This window comes from Calidris pugnax, unplaced genomic scaffold (genome assembly GCF_001431845.1).
Source record: "Calidris pugnax isolate Ruff unplaced genomic scaffold, ASM143184v1 scaffold247, whole genome shotgun sequence".
NCBI lineage: Eukaryota > Metazoa > Chordata > Aves > Charadriiformes > Scolopacidae > Calidris > Calidris pugnax.
Window position 1 is genome coordinate 1,914,067 of NW_015090980.1, and position 16,459 is coordinate 1,930,525.

At 66.4% G+C, this 16,459-nt stretch overlaps 2 protein-coding genes across 2 annotated transcripts; both read left to right on the forward strand.

The window, feature by feature from the left end:
- The first annotated feature begins 500 nt into the window (after positions 1 to 500).
- MON1A (MON1 homolog A, secretory trafficking associated) lies at positions 501 to 4,686 on the forward strand. Its single transcript, XM_014953583.1, has 6 exons — positions 501 to 636; positions 864 to 1,006; positions 1,281 to 1,748; positions 1,947 to 2,712; positions 2,819 to 2,966; positions 3,417 to 4,686. The coding sequence occupies exons 2-6, from the start codon at positions 880 to 882 to the stop codon at positions 3,555 to 3,557; spliced, it is 1,650 nt and encodes a 549-aa protein (XP_014809069.1). The 5' UTR covers positions 501 to 636; positions 864 to 879; the 3' UTR covers positions 3,558 to 4,686.
- Positions 4,687 to 5,972: 1,286 nt separating this feature from the next.
- Positions 5,973 to 14,531, forward strand: MST1R (macrophage stimulating 1 receptor). The gene is made up of 21 exons (XM_014953518.1): positions 5,973 to 6,057; positions 6,517 to 7,824; positions 8,812 to 9,000; positions 9,083 to 9,208; positions 9,291 to 9,461; positions 9,671 to 9,840; positions 9,932 to 10,109; positions 10,198 to 10,343; positions 10,458 to 10,619; positions 11,320 to 11,413; positions 11,528 to 11,755; positions 11,845 to 11,991; positions 12,069 to 12,228; positions 12,313 to 12,405; positions 12,485 to 12,706; positions 12,787 to 12,867; positions 12,947 to 13,128; positions 13,202 to 13,311; positions 13,429 to 13,594; positions 13,671 to 13,807; positions 13,899 to 14,531. The coding sequence occupies exons 2-21, from the start codon at positions 6,583 to 6,585 to the stop codon at positions 14,161 to 14,163; spliced, it is 4,269 nt and encodes a 1,422-aa protein (XP_014809004.1). The 5' UTR covers positions 5,973 to 6,057; positions 6,517 to 6,582; the 3' UTR covers positions 14,164 to 14,531.
- The last annotated feature ends 1,928 nt before the right edge of the window (positions 14,532 to 16,459 follow it).

Consider the following 16,459-nt stretch of genomic DNA (forward strand, 5'->3'; position numbering starts at 1 on the left):
GGGCGAGGGCCAGGCCCTAATCCCACAACCCCAGCACCCTCCAGGACTGGGGGGTGTCACGGGCTTTTGGGGTCGGGGTGTGCCCCTCCAGCCCCCCCCAGGTGTGGTGCTACCTGCTGGGTCTGGCGGGAGAGGTCACCGAGCAAAGCTGGGATCCCGGGGCCTCTCCGCCGGCTGGTTTCGGAGGCTGGAGAGGGTCTGGCACCGAAGCGGCCCCGGGGTCAGCCTGGCTTCCCGCTGCCGGTTTCGCTTCTGTGCCTGTGAGTTCACTTTGGGGCCGGTTTCCCCAGGCGGGGGTTGGAGGCACGGGCAGGCTCTGCCCTCCACGCCGGAGGGCTGACCCACGGGGCAGGGGCTCAAGTGGTCGCCCCTCTCACAGTGGGTTACGCCGTCTGAGCGACCCTGACCTCAGGAGGAGCGCCAACCAGCCTGGCCTCATCTCAGCCACCTAATCCAGGCCAAGGAGGGCCATAAAACCCGCCCTTTGCAAACATGAGGGCGCTGGGATGGTCGGTGTGTGGGGACCAGCCCCATCCGGGGCCGGTTCCCTTCCCCCTGGCTGCCCGGACACGGCGGATGGAGGCTGAGCGGCTTTCCTGGAGCTCGGGGGAAATCGGGGCCAAGCCTGGATGAAAGGTGCCGAGGCCCAGGGGGCTGGAAGGAGCTGGGGCCGCAGGCGGGAGGAAATCCTGCTGGATTAGAGCGGCTTTCCTGACGTCTCACCAGGGCTCGGTGCTGCCTGCTGAGCCAGCAGGATGGGGCCGAGGATGCTGGATGCGCGGCCCCGGCTCAAAAACAGAGCATTTTGGGGACCGGTTTTGTGGGTGAGGGAACAGGAGGGTGAGGCTGTGGGTCACACGCAGGTCCTGCCCCTGAGGAATGGCTGCGGATGTCCACAAGAAGAAAGGCTGGGAAGTGCCCAACGGGTCCCTGGCGCCGGGAGATGGGCAGCACGCGGAGCGGTCCGAGAGCCCCACGCCGGGGCTGGCGCAGGGGACAGAGCCAGGTATGGGGCAGAGCTCGCTGTTTTGGGTAAACCAGGGGAAAAAGAAAGCAGCTCCTCATTGTGCGAGCTGCGCCCACCACAGCCCCACAGGTGGGGGGAGACAGGCCCATTGGTGACTCCCCACCAGCAGGACCCCCACTCATGGGTGCCGCAGGATGGGGACAGGAGGGCAGGTCCCTCCCTGCAACCCCCAGCCCCTTTTGCACCCTCCGTCCGCCCGCTGTCTCGACGTGGGGGACAGGCGGACGGACGCTGCACGGCCCGTTGTTCCCAGGGGCGGGCCAGGAGGGAGCCATGTTCGTGCACACCCGCTCCTATGAGGACCTGACGAGTCCCGAGGACGGGGCGGCGGCGGCGCGGAGCCCGGAGGAGAGGCAGGGGGAACCGGGCGAGCCCACCAGCATGGAGCAGATCAGCAAGGACTTCAGCGAGCTGAGCACGCAGCTCACGGGCATGGCCCTCGACCTGGAGGAGGAGATGAGGCAGAGCAAGGAGGGGAAGCTGGAGCCATCCCCGCAGACCACCCGCCGCGACTCGGTGCTGTCGGGGAAGGAGGAGGAGGACGTGACCATGGACGCCTGGCGCATGCACCGCAAGCACGTCTTCGTGCTGAGCGAGGCGGGCAAGCCCGTGTACTCCCGCTACGGCTCCGAGGAGGCCCTCTCCAGCACCATGGGGGTCATGATGGCCCTGGTGTCCTTCCTGGAGGCTGAGAAAAATGCCATCCGGTCCATCCACGCAGGTACCGCCCCAAGGTGGGGGTGGGACGAGGGGGTGTCACCTGCCTGGCTGTGCTCCTGCTACTGTGGGCCACCTTAGCTGTCCCCAGGAGCAGATGGGTTGCTGGGGGGGAGGCTGCAGCCTGGCTTTCTCTTGCAGCCCGGGGGCACCAGGCTTACAGGTCTGTCCCTGGCCCCCCCGGGGACTCCTTCCCAAACAGATGGCTACAAGGTGGTCTTCGTGCGGAGGAGCCCGCTGGTGCTGGTGGCAGTGGCGCGGACCCGGCAGTCAGAGCAGGAGATCGCCCACGAGCTGCTCTACATCTACTACCAGATCCTGAGCCTGCTCACCTGGACCCAGCTCAACCACATCTTCCAGCAGAAGCAGAACTACGACCTGCGCAGGCTCCTGGCGGGCTCCGAGCGCATCACCGACAACCTGCTGGACCTCATGGCCCACGACCCCAGCTTCCTCATGGGTGCCGTGCGCTGCCTGCCCCTGGCCGCCAGCGTTCGGGACGCTGTCAGCACCAGCCTCCAGCAGGCCAAGGCCAAGAGCCTGGTCTTCTCCATCCTCCTGTCAGGGAACCAGCTGGTGTCTCTTGTGAGGAAGAAGGATCAGTTCCTCCACCCTATTGACCTCCATCTGCTCTTCAACCTCATCAGCTCTTCTTCCTCCTTCCGGGAGGGTGAAGCCTGGACTCCTATTTGCCTCCCCAAGTTCAACTCTAGTGGCTTCTTCCACGCCCACATCTCCTACCTGGAGCAGGAGATGGACCTGTGCCTCCTGCTGGTCTCCACCGACCGCGAGGACTTCTTCACTGTCTCCGACTGTAAGCGGCGCTTCCAGGAGCGCCTGCGGCGGCGGGGGGTGCACCACGCTCTGCAGGAGGCCCTGCGTACCCCCTTCTACAGCGTTGCCCAGGTGGGCATCCCCGACCTCCGGCACTTCATCTACAAGTCTAAGAGCTCTGGGCTCTTCACCAGGTGAGGCCCCCAGGAAACGGTCAGGCCAAGGCCGTGGCGTGGGGCATCGGGCCTTCTCCATAAATCCCCTTCTCCGGGGGGCTAACGGGGTGCTGTGTTCCTACAGCCCCGAGATTGAGGCACCCTACGTGCAGGAGGAGGAGAAGGAAAGGCTCTTGGGGCTCTACCAGTACCTCCACAGCCGGGCCCACAACTCTTCGCGTCCCCTGAAGAACATCTACTTCACAGGCCCCCGTGAGAACCTCCTGGCTTGGGTAAGGGCTGTCTGTGGGGTTCAGGTGGCCCTGTCTTCTCTGGTGACGTGTGGTGGAGTGAGGGGGTGGTGGCACAACACAGCACCAACTCTGTGGTCCCCAGGGTGGCCCCTGGCCCACGCGTGGTCCTTTTGGGGGGTCAGCCTTGCCGCCGTGTACCCCTGTGCCAGGGATAGCAGCAGAGCTCTGGCACCAAGAGCTGTGCCATGCGCTGTCGTGAGCTCCCCAGTGCTGAGGAGAAAACCCACTCTGGGCACAAACCCTGGGGTTCGCTCCCCCCACTTCGGAGCAAAGCAGGTGCCACCCATTTGGGGTACCCTGCTGGCACCCCATGTCCCTGCACCAGAGCCCCCATGCTGGTACCCATTCCCATGGTGGGGGGAGGATGCAGGGCCAGCCCCAAGTGGGGTGCAAGCGTGTGCCCAGCCTGTACCCTGTTTTTTCACCCAGGTAACCAACGCCTTCGAGCTCTACGTGTGCTACAGTCCCCTGGGCACCAAGGCTGGTGCCATCAGTGCTGTCAACAAGCTCATGAAGTGGATCCGCAAGGAGGAAGACCGACTATTCATCCTCACACCCCAAACATACTGACAGGCATCGCCCAGGGCATGGTGCCAGCCGGGGGGGAGGCCCCCGCTGTGTTGGGGAGCCCGTCCCCCCGGGGAAGCCCGGGCCGTGAGTCCAGGGGAGAGGGCATGGTGGGACCCCAGAGCACGGGGAAACCCACCCGTGGGACTGGCCAAGCTGGGGGTTAGAGTCGGGGTGCAGAGCTGTCTGGGGAAGGGGTGAGCTGGACTTTCTCTCATCTGCAGGCAGTGCCCCCCAGTTTGGGAGCAGGGGGGTGGGGAAGGGGGCTGCCGTTCCTCTGTGGCTGCCGGGTTGTGGGGGTCCTGGAGTGGGGCTGCCTGTAGCCCAGGTTGCTGGAGGGGAGCTGAGCCCCTGGGCCCTGCTGCCTGTGCCTGGCATACTCCTTTCTCTGCCATCCCGTGGCTGTGCCAAGGTGGGGATCCTTGGGGGGAGATGTGGCAGTGCTCAGGGGACCTCTGTGCTGCCGTGCCCGCAGGTGGCGGGTGACACCACCAAGGTGGGGGGACAGGGCTGGCCCGGGGACATGCAATGCCCATCCCTCTGCCCTGGAGGAGCTGGGTCCCGGCAGGTTTGTCCCCTGTTTGGCATCTGTGTGGGCCTGGCCCCTTCCTGCCCGTGACCCCATGGGGACACAGAGCAGCCCCGGAGAGACTCGGGGTGCCCTTTGGGGTGCTTGTGGGCTCGTGTGCTGGCTCCTGGGCAGTGGACCCCAGAGGAGTGGGCTCAAGTGCAACCCCCTGGAGATCCCTCTGACATGGGGCTCTGGTGCCCCCCAGCCTGAGGAGGGTCTTCCCTTTGGCACGGGGGCACCTGCCCCCCAAAACCAGCCCCTCGAGCCAGCCATGCTGAGCTTGCTGCACAGGGGCCACCTCCTTCCTGACCGTCCCCAGGCACTGGTGTGGGGCTGAGCGCCCATGAACGCTGGGGGCACCGCCCGACCCCACGTTTTAGGGCTGCCTGGCGGGCACTGGGACCGGTGTCCAAGGAGGGACAAAGCCACCAGGGTGGCACCAAGACACCGAGGGAGCTGGGAAGGACCCGGCAGGGCAAGAGCAGGGACTCTGCTCCCGTATTTATGCTCCTGCCAGAGTGTAACCGCTTGTCTTTGCTCATAAACATTATCTGGACCCTACGTAGAGTCTTGTCGCATTTATGGGTGTCGACTGGGGAGGGGAAAGGGGGCAAATGGCCAAGCTTGGTGGGGGGGGGAAAATCTGGTCCAATTTTGGGTATGAGAAAGCCGCTGGGGAGCAGTGTGAGGCAGCTGGGGCCGCGCTGGCTGCGCCGGAGGGTGGGAGCGGAGAAAACCCCGGGCTGAGCTGGCCGGGGCCAGCTCATGTCGAAACCGGGAGCGGGAGAGGCGCAGGCGGAGGAAGGAGCTGTTGGGTAAGGCACGGGGCCAGCGCAACTCCCGGGGCCTTGCACAACCCTGCCGGGGAGGGCTGGGGCTGGCCAGGTGGCCAGGGAGCCCGTTTTGGATATGTTGGGCCCCTCCTTGGACCAAAGTCCTCCCGGAGGCAGCGCCCTGCTCAGATGGAGGAGAAATTCCCCGGGCGCAGCTGGGAACCTCCAGCCCCATGGCCTGAAGGCAGCGGGGCGCTCGGAGAGGCAAATCTGTGGGGTGTGTTGGGATGAAAAAAGCATCTTCCTCCCTCCCTGGGAGCAGCAGCAAGTGCCAGCACCTCCTGCCACCGCGGGCAGCCCTCGATGAGGGGGGAGAAAGGGACGTGAGGCAAAGAATGGGCACAACTGGCATAACCCCCATGGCTCTGATGGCAAAGCTGTGGTTACCCCGGCCCTTCTCTTGCCCCCCAAGTGGGGAACCCCATGCTGATCTTGCTGCACCCCCTAGAAGGTTGCCCCACCAGCCTGGAAGTGAGTTGCCACCGCGGGCAGCTTCAAGAAAGCGGCAACTCCGTGTGCCAGGGTGGTGACAGCCGCTGTCACCGGTGCCAGCAGGGCCACAGGCTGCGGCAGAGGGGCCAACGGGTGCCAGTGTCCCCCACCCCACATGCACCCCGGGGTGCTGGCAGCTGCCTCCCGCCCACCTGGGGACCCCCTGGCAGCCACCCCTTCGCCACCGGGCTGTGACGGGCACCCAAAGCACCGTGCCAGCCCTACACCCCGTGTCCTCGTTAGGGGTCTCAGCTCTCACCCCCCTCCCGCCGGGCACCGTGCCCACCCAAAACTTGTCCCCCCCGGGGTGCCCTGCATCCCTCCGGGAACCGTGTGTCCCCCCGGGGCTCCTTCTTCCCCTGAGCAGCCCCCGGTTGGCTGTGTCGGTGCCGTCCCTCGGGGAGCCCCAAGCGCTCCGGGGGCAGGGCCCGGCCGCTCCGCCCCGTCCCGCCCCGTCCCATCTCGCCTGCTCCGGCCCGGCCCGGCCCCGGCACGGCACGGCACGGCACGGAACGGCAGCGCCCAGGTGAGAGCTCGGCACCGGCGGGGGCAGCCGGACCCGACGGAGACCCCCCCCCGCCCCGGCTGGGGACGGTTACCGGATCCGGTGAGTTGTAGCGGGGAGGGGGGACGGGACCCGCCGCCGGGGGTATGTCGGGGTCCTCGTCGCTGGGGGCTGGCAGGGGACTTGTCCCAGTCCTGCGGAGACCCCCTGTCCCCGTTGCTCTCTCGGGGGGGCCCTCGGGGTCCTTGTCCCCGGGGGGCTGGCAAGGTCCGCCCAGGAGGGGGTTCGGTGGGTTCATGCAGGGCAGGGATGCCCCCGGGGGCAGGTGACGGTGTCTGGGAGGTGGCAGCAGGCAGGATTTGTCCCCCCTGCCGCAGGCAGCTTGACTTCACCTCCTGCTCTTCACCTCCTGCTCTTCACCTCTTCTCTTCACCTCCTCTCTTCACCTCCTCTCCCACCTGGCCCCGGATGACCCTGGCACCCCCTGCCCCACACCCGGCTGTGGCAGTGTCCCCTCACCAAACCAAAGTTGGTAAAACCCTTTCTCCTTTCCCTTGGCAGATGTGATGGTGACCTGTCCTCCGCGCGTCCTGACCCCACTCGGTGCTGAGCACCATCCATAACCCCATGGTGGTGGCACCGCACAGCATGGGGCCATCGTGCTGCGTGTTCCTCTTACTGATGCTCGCCCTGGCCCCACCGGGTGCCGGCACCTGGCAGTGCCCCCGCATCCCCTACAGCTCCACCAGGAACTTCTCCGTCCCCTACGTGCTGCCCAGCCTCGACGCCGGCAGCCCCGTGCAGAACGTGGCCGTCTTCACCGACTCCTCCGGCCCGGCTGCCATCTTCGTGGCCCTTCGCAACCGCATCCTGCTGGCCAGCCCCGACCTGGACGTCCTCTCTGTCCTCGTCACTGGCCCGGTGGGCAGCTCCGAGTGCGAGATCTGCCGCCTGTGCCCAGCCACCACGGAAGGTCCCGAGGACACGGACAACGTCCTGCTGCTGCTGGACCCGTTGGAGCCGTGGCTGTACAGCTGCGGCACGACGCGGCACGGGCTGTGCTACCAGCACCAGCTGGAGGTGCAGGATGGCAAGGTGGCCATCACAACCACACGCTGCCTGTACTCGGCCAGGGGCAACACCGCTACGTTCTGCCCCGACTGCGTGGCCAGCCCCTTGGGGACCACCGCCACCGTGGTGGCCACCTCCTACGCCTCTTTCTTCTACCTCGGCTCCACCATCAACAGCAGCGTGGCAGCACGGTACAGCCCGCAGTCGGTGTCCATCCGCAGGCTGAAGGGCACCTTGGACGGCTTTTCGGATAACTTGCAGTGGCTGACGGTGCTGCCACCATACCGGGACAACTACACCATCCACTACGTGCACTCCTTCACCGATGGCGACCGCGTCTACCTCCTGACGGTGCAGCCAGAGCGGCCGGGCTCGGCGACGTACCACACGCGCCTGGCACGGCTCAGCACCCAGGAGCACGACCTCCGCCGCTACCGCGAGCTCGTCCTCGACTGCCGCTTCGAGTCCAAGCGGCGACGGCGACGACGCAGCGTGGAAGGGGACACCGAGCGCGACGTCACCTACAACGTGCTGCAGGCCGCCCACGCCACCCGCCCCGGCGCCCGCCTGGCCCGCGAGCTCGGCATCAACCACACCGACACCGTGCTCTTCGGAGCCTTCGCCGAGAGCCGGCCGGAGAGCCGGGTGCCGCGGGAGGACTCGGCCGTCTGCGCCTTCCCCCTCCACCTCCTCAACCAGGCCATGGAGGAGGGCATGGAGAAGTGCTGCGGCACCGGCCACCAGCCCCTGCTGCGGGGGCTCAGCTTCTTCCAGCCCGAGGAGTACTGCCCGCACAACGTGAGTCCTCTGCCCCATGTCCATCCCTTGAGGGGGGCGGGCTGGGGGGTCAGCTGGGATGTGGGGAGGTGGCTCTGGGATGCTGGGAAGCACTGGTGAAGTGAGGTGGACCCGGGGGGGTGGGTTGGGCAGGGGGAGAGAGGCATCACCCAGGTGTGAGTCAGCCCCACCAGCCGCCCAGCGAGGAGGTAGGGTGCAGGTGAGGATCCAGCAGTGCTCCCCACCCCGGGCACCCCACGCTGTGTGCCACAGACACGTGTCCTGGCACACGGGCACACCTCCGCTTGCCACGCACCGTGCCAAAAGTCCCGCTCCTCCATGTGGCTGCCCCATCTCTGGCCCCCGTGGGGACTGTCCCCACCAGCGGGTTGTTGATGGCCACCCTCTCCAGCTTGTTTATGTGTGGGGGGGACGGGGAAGCCGCGGGGCCTCGGTGCACCCGCCTTGCCCCCCCCGGCCCCGCAGCCACCGCCTTCTCTGGGCAAATAAACCGCGGGCGGAAGCACAATTAGTCACCAGAGTTTCTCGTCTGCCGCAGCAGCCACGGGGCAGGAACACCGTGTCCCAGGGACAAGCCCCAGCGTGGCCGGGGATGGGGATGGGTGGGTGCAGCGGCAGGGTCCCCTCTGCAGGCAGGGTCCTGACAAGCACCCGTGACACGAGTTTGGGTGTTCTCAGCCAGGCGTGGGGCGAGGTGCAGCCAAATCCCCCCCCCTCCGTCTTCCCACGTGCGGAGCAGACAGCTGACTGCTGACCCATAACCACCTCCAGATGGGGTGGGAGGGGAGGGCAGGATCTGACGCTGCGCAGGGATTGCGGAAGGAGCCACGGATATGGTTTTTTCCCCCAAAGTTTTCCCATCCCGGAGGGGAGTCTGGGCAATCGAGGTGCTCCCCAAAATATCTCACAGCTGGAGCCCGTGCCCACCCGTGAGGGGTCACGGTGTTGGAGCTGGCTTTGAGGCACCCACCCTGCATCTGTCTGCAGGTGAACCTCTCAGCACCAGTGGTCAACACCAGATGCTGGGACAAGCCCACCCTGGTCCCCGCCACCTCCTATAAGGTGGATCTGTTCAACGGGCACCTCGCCGGTGTCCTCCTCACCTCCATCTTCGTCACCGCCCTGGGGGACGTCACCGTGGCCCACCTGGGCACAACGGAGGGACGCATATTCCAGGTGGGATGGGGGGGTCTCAGCAGGGTGGGGGGTTCCAGCAGGGTGGGGGGTGTGCTCAGCCCCCCGCTCTGCCCTGTTGCAGATGGTCCTCCAGCGCTCCAGCTCCTACCTCCTCACCTTGGCCAACTTCTCCCTGGGGGAGCCCGTGCCGGTGCAGGGTGCCATGGTGCTCCAGAACGACTCGTTGTTCTTCGCTGCTGGCACCAAGGTGAGCGAAGGGGTCCAGGGGGGGACGCGGGGGTGGGTGCTGAGCCCCACATGCCCCACTCACCTCTGCTCTCCATCCCCAGGTGTGGCGCCTGAACGTCACCGGCCCTGGCTGCCACCACTTCTCCACGTGCCAGCGCTGCCTGCGGGCCGAGCGCTTCATGGGCTGCGGCTGGTGTGGAGATGGATGCACACGCCGCCATGAATGCACCGGCCTCTGGGTCCAGGACAGCTGCCCACCTGTCCTCACTGACGTAGGTCTGCGCCGGTGTCCCCCCCCTGCACCCCTCGGGCACTTGGATGGGGAGGGAGGTGGCAAACGGGGTGGCGCGTGGTGGGACCTTTCCTCCACCTGGAGACCCCTTCCCCGGGATGTTGCACCTCTTGGGGAAGGGGCTTTCCAAACCCACCATCTGTCACCGGACTTTTGGGGCTGGGGGTGATGCAGGTGTCTCTCCCGCAGTTCCATCCCCGGAGCGCCCCGCTGCGGGGCCGGACACGGGTGACACTCTGCGGCATGACCTTCCACTCCCGCCTGGACCTCGACCCCCGCCGCAGCCCCCCCAGTGCCTACCAGGTGATGGTGGGACAGCGAGGCTGCGCCGTGCTGCCGGAGGAGAGCAAGAGCCTCAGGTGCCTGGGGGTACTGGGGGGGTGATGGCAGCAGAGAGGGGTCTGGGGCGGCCCCCCAGCCCAGGGCTGACCTCCTATCACCACCCCACAGACCCCTGCCCGCTTCCCGCCTCAAGGACTTTGTGGATGTGCTGGTGTGTGAGCTGGAGCCGGGGGGGACGACGGTGATGGGGGGCCCAGCCGATGTGGTGCTCACTGTGAATGAACCTGCTGGACCTTCTGGCTTCCACATCCATGGCTCGTCCACCCTCGGTGGCTTCGTCTTCGTGGTATGGCCCCACGCTGGCAGTCACCCCTGGCTGGGTTTTGAGGGGGGTTGGCTCACCCACCCACCTACTTGATGCTGTCTCTACCCAGGAGCCCCACATCAACACCCTGCACCCCCCGTTTGGCCCCCAGGGGGGTGGCACCCACCTCTCGCTCCATGGCACCCACCTCTCAGCAGGGAGCAGCTGGCGGGTATTGGTCAATGGCTCCGAGTGCCCCCTGGCCGGGCAGCCCAGGTATGTCCCTGCCCTCCCCTCACTGGGCACCGCAGAGTCCCTGGCACAGGGACAGGCATGGGACCCCCCCTGTGGTCCCACTGTCTCCTCCATCCATGGCCACTGTGTCCCCAGGCAGGGCGATGGGGTGATTCGGTGCACGGCTCCCGCCGCCGGTGGCCTGGGTGCAGCCTGGGTGTCCCTGTGGATTGATGGAGAGGAGTTCCCGGCCCCCCTGCCCTTCCAGTACCGCCCCAACCCCTCCGTTTCAGCCATCGACCCCAACTGCAGCTATGAGTGAGTATGTGGGCTCCCTTCTCCTGGGGGGGTTCAGCTCCAGACTCCCCCACCCCCCTGGCCAGGCTGGATGAGGTGCTGGGGACCGCATGCACCCCAGGAACCATGTGCACCCCGGGGACCACCTGCACCCTGAGGACTATGTTAATCCTGGGGGTCACCTGCACCTTGGGGACTGTGTGCACCCCAGGGACCACGTGCACCCTGAGGACCACATGGACTCTGGGGACCACATGCACCCCAGGGACTGTGTTTAATCCTGGGGGCCACCTGCCACCCTGGGGACTGCACGCTCCCCAGGGACCATGTGCACCACAGGGACCATATGTACTTTGTGGACCACATGTGTCCCGGGGACCATGTGCACCCCGGGGACCACAGGTACCCCCGGATCATGTGCACCTTGGGCACCATGTGCACCCTGGGGACCATGTGCACCCTGGGGACCACAGGTATCTCAGGATCATGTGCACCTTGGGGACTGTGTTCACCCTAGGGACCACATGCACCCTGGGGACCACGGGTACCCCAGGGCCATGTGCACCTTGGGGACTGTGTGCACCCTAGGGACCACGTTAACCTTGGGGGCCACATGCACCCTGGGGACCACGTGCACCCCAGAGACCACGTTAAACCCTGGGGGCCACATGCACCCGGGGGACCATGTGCACCCTGGGGCGCTGACCCCTGCCCACTGCAGGGGCTCGATGCTGACCATCATCGGCACCCACCTGGACTCGGTGTATCGCGCCAAGATCCGCTTCGAAGCTGGCGCCGTGAAGACGGAAGCCACGGTAAGCACTGGGGGGGCAGGAGGCTGGCACACCCCCCCTACCCCTGTCCTGCCGTCCCTTGTCCCCTGGGCACTGAGTTGCAGCGGCACCCAGCAACCCCCCCACCTCCCGCAGGAGTGCGAGACCCCGCGGGCGCCGGGGCGGCTGCTGTGCCGCAGCCCGGCCTTCCCCTTCGAGAGCAAGGTGGAGACGGCGCCGGGGAACCTGAGCGTCCTCCTGGATGGCACCACTGGCCGCTGGCTCTTCCGCCTCCGCTACTACCCCCGGCCCAAGGTCTATCCCTTTGAGAAGGAAGGTGGTCGCCTCCACCTCAAGCCTGGCAAGGACGAGATCAAGGTGCACGTATGTGGGGCAGTGGGGGGTGTGCCAGGGGTGGTGGGGGGTCCCCACTGCCGGGAACCCCTGGGGCTCAGGGCGCTGTGTCCGGGCAGCAATTAGGGCTGGACGCCGTGGCCGCCTGCATGAACATCACCATGACGGTGGGGAGCCGGGACTGCCACCCCAACGTGCTGAATAACGAGGTGACGTGCCACCTGCCCCGCGAGCTGCGCCTGTCCCCAGATGGGGCTCCCGTGGAGGTAAGCACCCCCCTGAGTGGGTGACCAACCCCCCCGGTGTCCCCCATCTCGTCACCGCTGAGCCCCTGCTCCCCCAGATCTGCATAAACGGCGCTTGCAAGGCTCTGGGCTGGGTGCTGCCCGCTGCCACCTCCTTGGACCTGGCTGCCAGCTTGGCCCTGGGCACCAGCATCACCTTCCCGGTCTGCTGCATCCTGGCCGCCGTGCTGTTCCGCTGGCGATGGAGGAAGAGGGGGGGTGAGTGCCACGCTCACCGGGCGCCCCACTGTCCCCTGGTCCCCCTGGTGTGCCACCCCCTGCCCACCACGCTGCTGTCTGCAGGGACGGAGAACCTGGAGCTGCTGGTGCAGCCCGGCCGCAGCGACCCCCCCACCACCACCCAGCGCCCCGGCGTGGACTACAGGGAGGTGTTGGGTAAGTGGGTGTCACCGGCGGGTGGTGGGGTGCTGGGTGCCTGCCCAGCCCCTCACCCCACCTCTGCCTGTCCCGGCAGTGCTGCCCACGGCAGGCAGTCCCGGCCCGGTGGGGCCACGGGCACGACTCGCTGGTGTCGGTGCCGGTGCTGGCATGGCGGGTGGTGGGTCCCCCGTGCCCCTGCTCAGGTCCATGTCCTGCTGCCTGGAGGACCTGCAGCCGGAGCTGCTGGAGGAGGTGAAGGACATCCTCATCCCTGAGGAGCGGCTCATCATCCACCGCCACCAGGTCATCGGCAAAGGTGACGCCGCTACTCGGTTTGGCTGTGGCATCACCCTCTCGCCACATGTGGTGCCAGCTTCATGCCGCCTGTCCCCGCAGGGCACTTTGGCAGTGTCTACCATGGCACCTACATGGACCCGCTGCTGGGGGAGCTCCACTGCGCCATCAAGTCCCTGCACCGTGAGTAGCGCCCGCTCCCATGGCGTGGTCCCATGGCACGGCATGGCAGCGGGACACCCCACAGCTCGGCTCTCGGCAGGCATCACGGACGTGGAGGAGGTGGAGGAGTTCCTGCGCGAGGGCATCCTCATGAAGAGCTTCCACCACCCCCAGGTGCTCTCGCTGCTGGGGGTGTGCCTGCCCCGCCACGGGCTGCCCCTCGTCGTCCTGCCCTACATGCGCCATGGGGACCTGCGACACTTCATCCGCGCCCAGGAGCGGGTACGGGGACACCCCGGGGAGGGGGAGATGGGAGGGAGCTGAGGTCACCCCGCTCACTGCTCCCACCCTGCAGAGCCCCACGGTGAAGGACCTCATCGGCTTCGGGCTGCAGGTGGCATTGGGCATGGAGTACCTGGCCCAGAAGAAGTTTGTCCATCGTGACCTGGCGGCCAGAAACTGCATGTGAGTGTGGCCATGCCCACTGGAGCCCACCGTGGGGTCACCCCATGGGTCTAGGGCTGGGCATGGTGGGGTGCTGCCTGGTAGCCCCCACCACCCCCCCAAAACGGTGTCCTGCAGGCTGGATGAGACACTGACGGTGAAGGTGGCTGACTTCGGTCTGGCGCGGGACGTGTTTGGCAAGGAGTACTACAGCATCCAGCAGCACCGCCACGCCAAGCTGCCCGTCAAGTGGATGGCGCTGGAGAGCCTCCAGACCCAAAAATTCACCACCAAGTCAGACGTGGTAGGCATCACCCCCGTCCCTGTCCCCCCCGTCCCCATCCTGCCCAGCCTCCCCATGGTGGCTCTCTGCTCGGCAGTGGTCCTTCGGGGTGCTCATGTGGGAGCTGCTGACGCGGGGGGCATCGCCGTACCCGGGGGTGGACCCCTACGACATGGCCCGTTACCTGCTGCGGGGGAGACGCCTGCCACAGCCCCACCACTGCCCCGACACCCTGTGAGTGGGGCTGGGGGGTGGGCAGGGTGGTGGAGAGGGAAGGGGGGTGGTCCCCGGGGGGCTGGCAGTGCTGACTGGGGTGTTGGGGCAGGTACGGGGTGATGCTGAGCTGCTGGGCGCCGGCGCCCGAGGAGAGACCATCCTTCACGGGCCTGGTGGGCGAGCTGAAGCGTGTCCTGGCCACGCTGGAGGGTGAGCACTACGTCAACCTGGCCGTCACCTACATCAACCTGGAGCGCGGCCCCCCCTTCCCCCCTGCCCCCCCGGGGCAACTGCCCGATAGTGAGGATGAGGATGAGGAGAACAAGGAGTATGAGGAGGAGGAAGAAGAGGAAGAGGACACGGCCGTGTGCTGATGGAGTGCCCTGCACCATGGGGTCTCCAGGACCCCCATACACTGAGGGCACGCTCCCCTTAGGGGGGATGCAGCGTGCAGCCGGGTGCTATGGGGCACCTTCCCTATGGGATGGGTGCTGGGAGGCAGCTGGGTGCTGTGGGGTGCCCTCCCACGGCCCACACCCGGACCCCAATGGGTGCTCCCCAGGCTTGGTACCACACCAGTGGGCCCGTGGGGGTCGGTCCACCACTGGCTGGGTGCTGGGGGGCTCAGCCCCACAGTGGTGAGGCTGTGCTGTGGGGCCCCAGCTCAGCCCCAGTAGGTGCCATGGGGTACCCTGACCCACCCAGGGTTCCCATGGGGTTTCCAGCCCCTTGGCTGCTGGAATTGCTCATTAAAAATTAATTATATTTTTTTTCCCGGGCTGAGGCTGTGTTTCTGGGGGGAACATCAGGGTGTCCCTGGTTGGTAGCAACCCTGTCCCCCTGCGTGGGAGGAGCTCCCCGCTGCGTGTCCCCACCCCCCAGGGGTGCCCACATGGTGGGGGGCTGTGGGTGAGGGCGCACCCACCGTTCCCGTGCCAGCCACGGGAGGGCACCTGCACACCGGTGCTGGCTTGGCCACCCCGAGCACTGTCCCCCGGTGCCCGCCACGCCGGGTCACCTATGTACCCTGCATCCCATCACGACCTCCAGCGATTAGGGGGGGACGCTCGCATCTGGGAGGTGATGCCAGCACCAAGAAAAAAGGATTTTCCTAAAAGTCCCCCTCCCACCCTCTTCAGCTGTGGCTAAATACAACCCCAGCGGTGCCACCGGCAGCTCTGCCAGCTGGGGGGGGAGCTGGAGGTGCTCTCCTCGCTGCCTGGCTATGGGGGCCATGGGGTGTGAGACACTGTGGGGAGCACCATGCGTGGGGGTCACGGTGCCCCTGAGATCATGGGATGATGGGTGCCTGGGCATGGGATCACAGTGCCCTTGGGATGGTGATGCTCCTGGAATGATGGGTGCCTGGGCATGGGATTGCAGTGCCCTTGGGATGGTGATGCTTCTGGAATGGTGGGTGCCTGGGCATGGGATCAGGCTGTCCTGGGGTTCACGGGTGCCTGGACGTGGGATCACCATGTTGCTGGTGTCACAGAGGGATTACAGTGTCCCCGGCACCAAGGTGCTGGTGGGAACACAGTGCCCAGGACATGGCATCATGGTGACAGACAATGGCACCCAGCCCACAGTGCCCCCCACCACTGCCCACCATCCCTGCCTGCGTCATTATTATCAACCTCACCTAATTACACCCTAATTGCTTCAGCCACCGCCTGTGCAGGGAACACTGCCTGCGCTGGAGTTGGGCATCTCATGCCCCAGGACATGCCCAGAGGCTGGCAAGGGGCTGCCCAGGAGCAGGGAACAATGGCTGAGCCCCCCAACAATGCTCACCCCCACCTGCTCCAACTTTCTCTGCTCTCTTTGCTGTGGCAGATGTCCTACCTCTGCCGTAGCAGATGTCCTATCTGCAAGGAGCTCATCCCAACAAGAAGGTCCCCTCCGCCCCAGTTTTGGGGCAAAAATCCCCTAGAACAAGACATTGGTAAAGAAGAGGGGGTCAGCGATGGGCATCACCCCCTGGGTGCCCATCTGGGGCTCGGGGTCAGAGCAGGGTTTGGGGAAGGGTGGACGGGCAAGTGATGCTCAGGGCAAGTCCAGGGGATGATGAAACGTGCCCCGGCCCCATGGCCACCGGCAGCTCCACTGCCCGGTCCGTTGCCGGCCACGCGGGTCCTGCAGCCAGCGCCGGCTTTAAATAAAACCTCCTCGGCCGCTCATTAAGTGGCGCCGGAGCCCGGGGCTGCGTCAGCTCCCATCAGCCAAGCTGTCCGTCTCCGCCGGCGCCTCGCACCTGCACGGCTCCGCCACCGCTCCCGGGAGGGTATTTTTAGCCCGGCTGAGTCCTGGCATCTGGCGTTCGGGGGATCTGCCAGGATGGTGCCTCAGTTTCCCTGCGGTGGGGCCACGCTGCCCCTCCCCGGGGTGGGTTTCGGGGTGGCCGTGCCCCTGGTGGGGGTGTCGGTCCTGCCCGTGCGAGGCCAGAGCATCACCGTTTTGGCTGGGCTGCCGAGTTGCTGTGGCAACAGCAGAAGGGCCCATCACTGAGCGGTTATTATGGGCTGGATCAGACACAGGAGGTGCTGGGGGGTGCTGGGGGGTGCTGGGTGCCAGGACATCAGCAGGGATGCAGCCAGGCCGGGGTACCATCAGCAGCCGGGATGCAGGGATGGAGGGATGGAGGGATGGATGGAGGGAGGGATGGAGGGA

Bases quoted from the DNA above. Each gene is read 5' to 3' on its own strand.
- MON1A (XM_014953583.1), top strand. From the start codon at position 880: ATGGCTGCGGATGTCCACAAGAAGAAAGGCTGGGAAGTGCCCAACGGG. The intron at 1,007-1,280 runs GTATGGGGCAGA...CGTTGTTCCCAG, and splicing joins GGCGCAGGGGACAGAGCCAG to GGGCGGGCCAGGAGGGAGCC. The intron at 2,967-3,416 runs GTAAGGGCTGTC...TTTTTCACCCAG, and splicing joins GTGAGAACCTCCTGGCTTGG to GTAACCAACGCCTTCGAGCT.
- MST1R (XM_014953518.1), top strand. From the start codon at position 6,583: ATGGTGGTGGCACCGCACAGCATGGGGCCATCGTGCTGCGTGTTCCTC. The intron at 12,229-12,312 runs GTGAGTGCCACG...TGCTGTCTGCAG, and splicing joins GCGATGGAGGAAGAGGGGGG to GGACGGAGAACCTGGAGCTG. The intron at 13,808-13,898 runs GTGAGTGGGGCT...GTGTTGGGGCAG, and splicing joins CACCACTGCCCCGACACCCT to GTACGGGGTGATGCTGAGCT.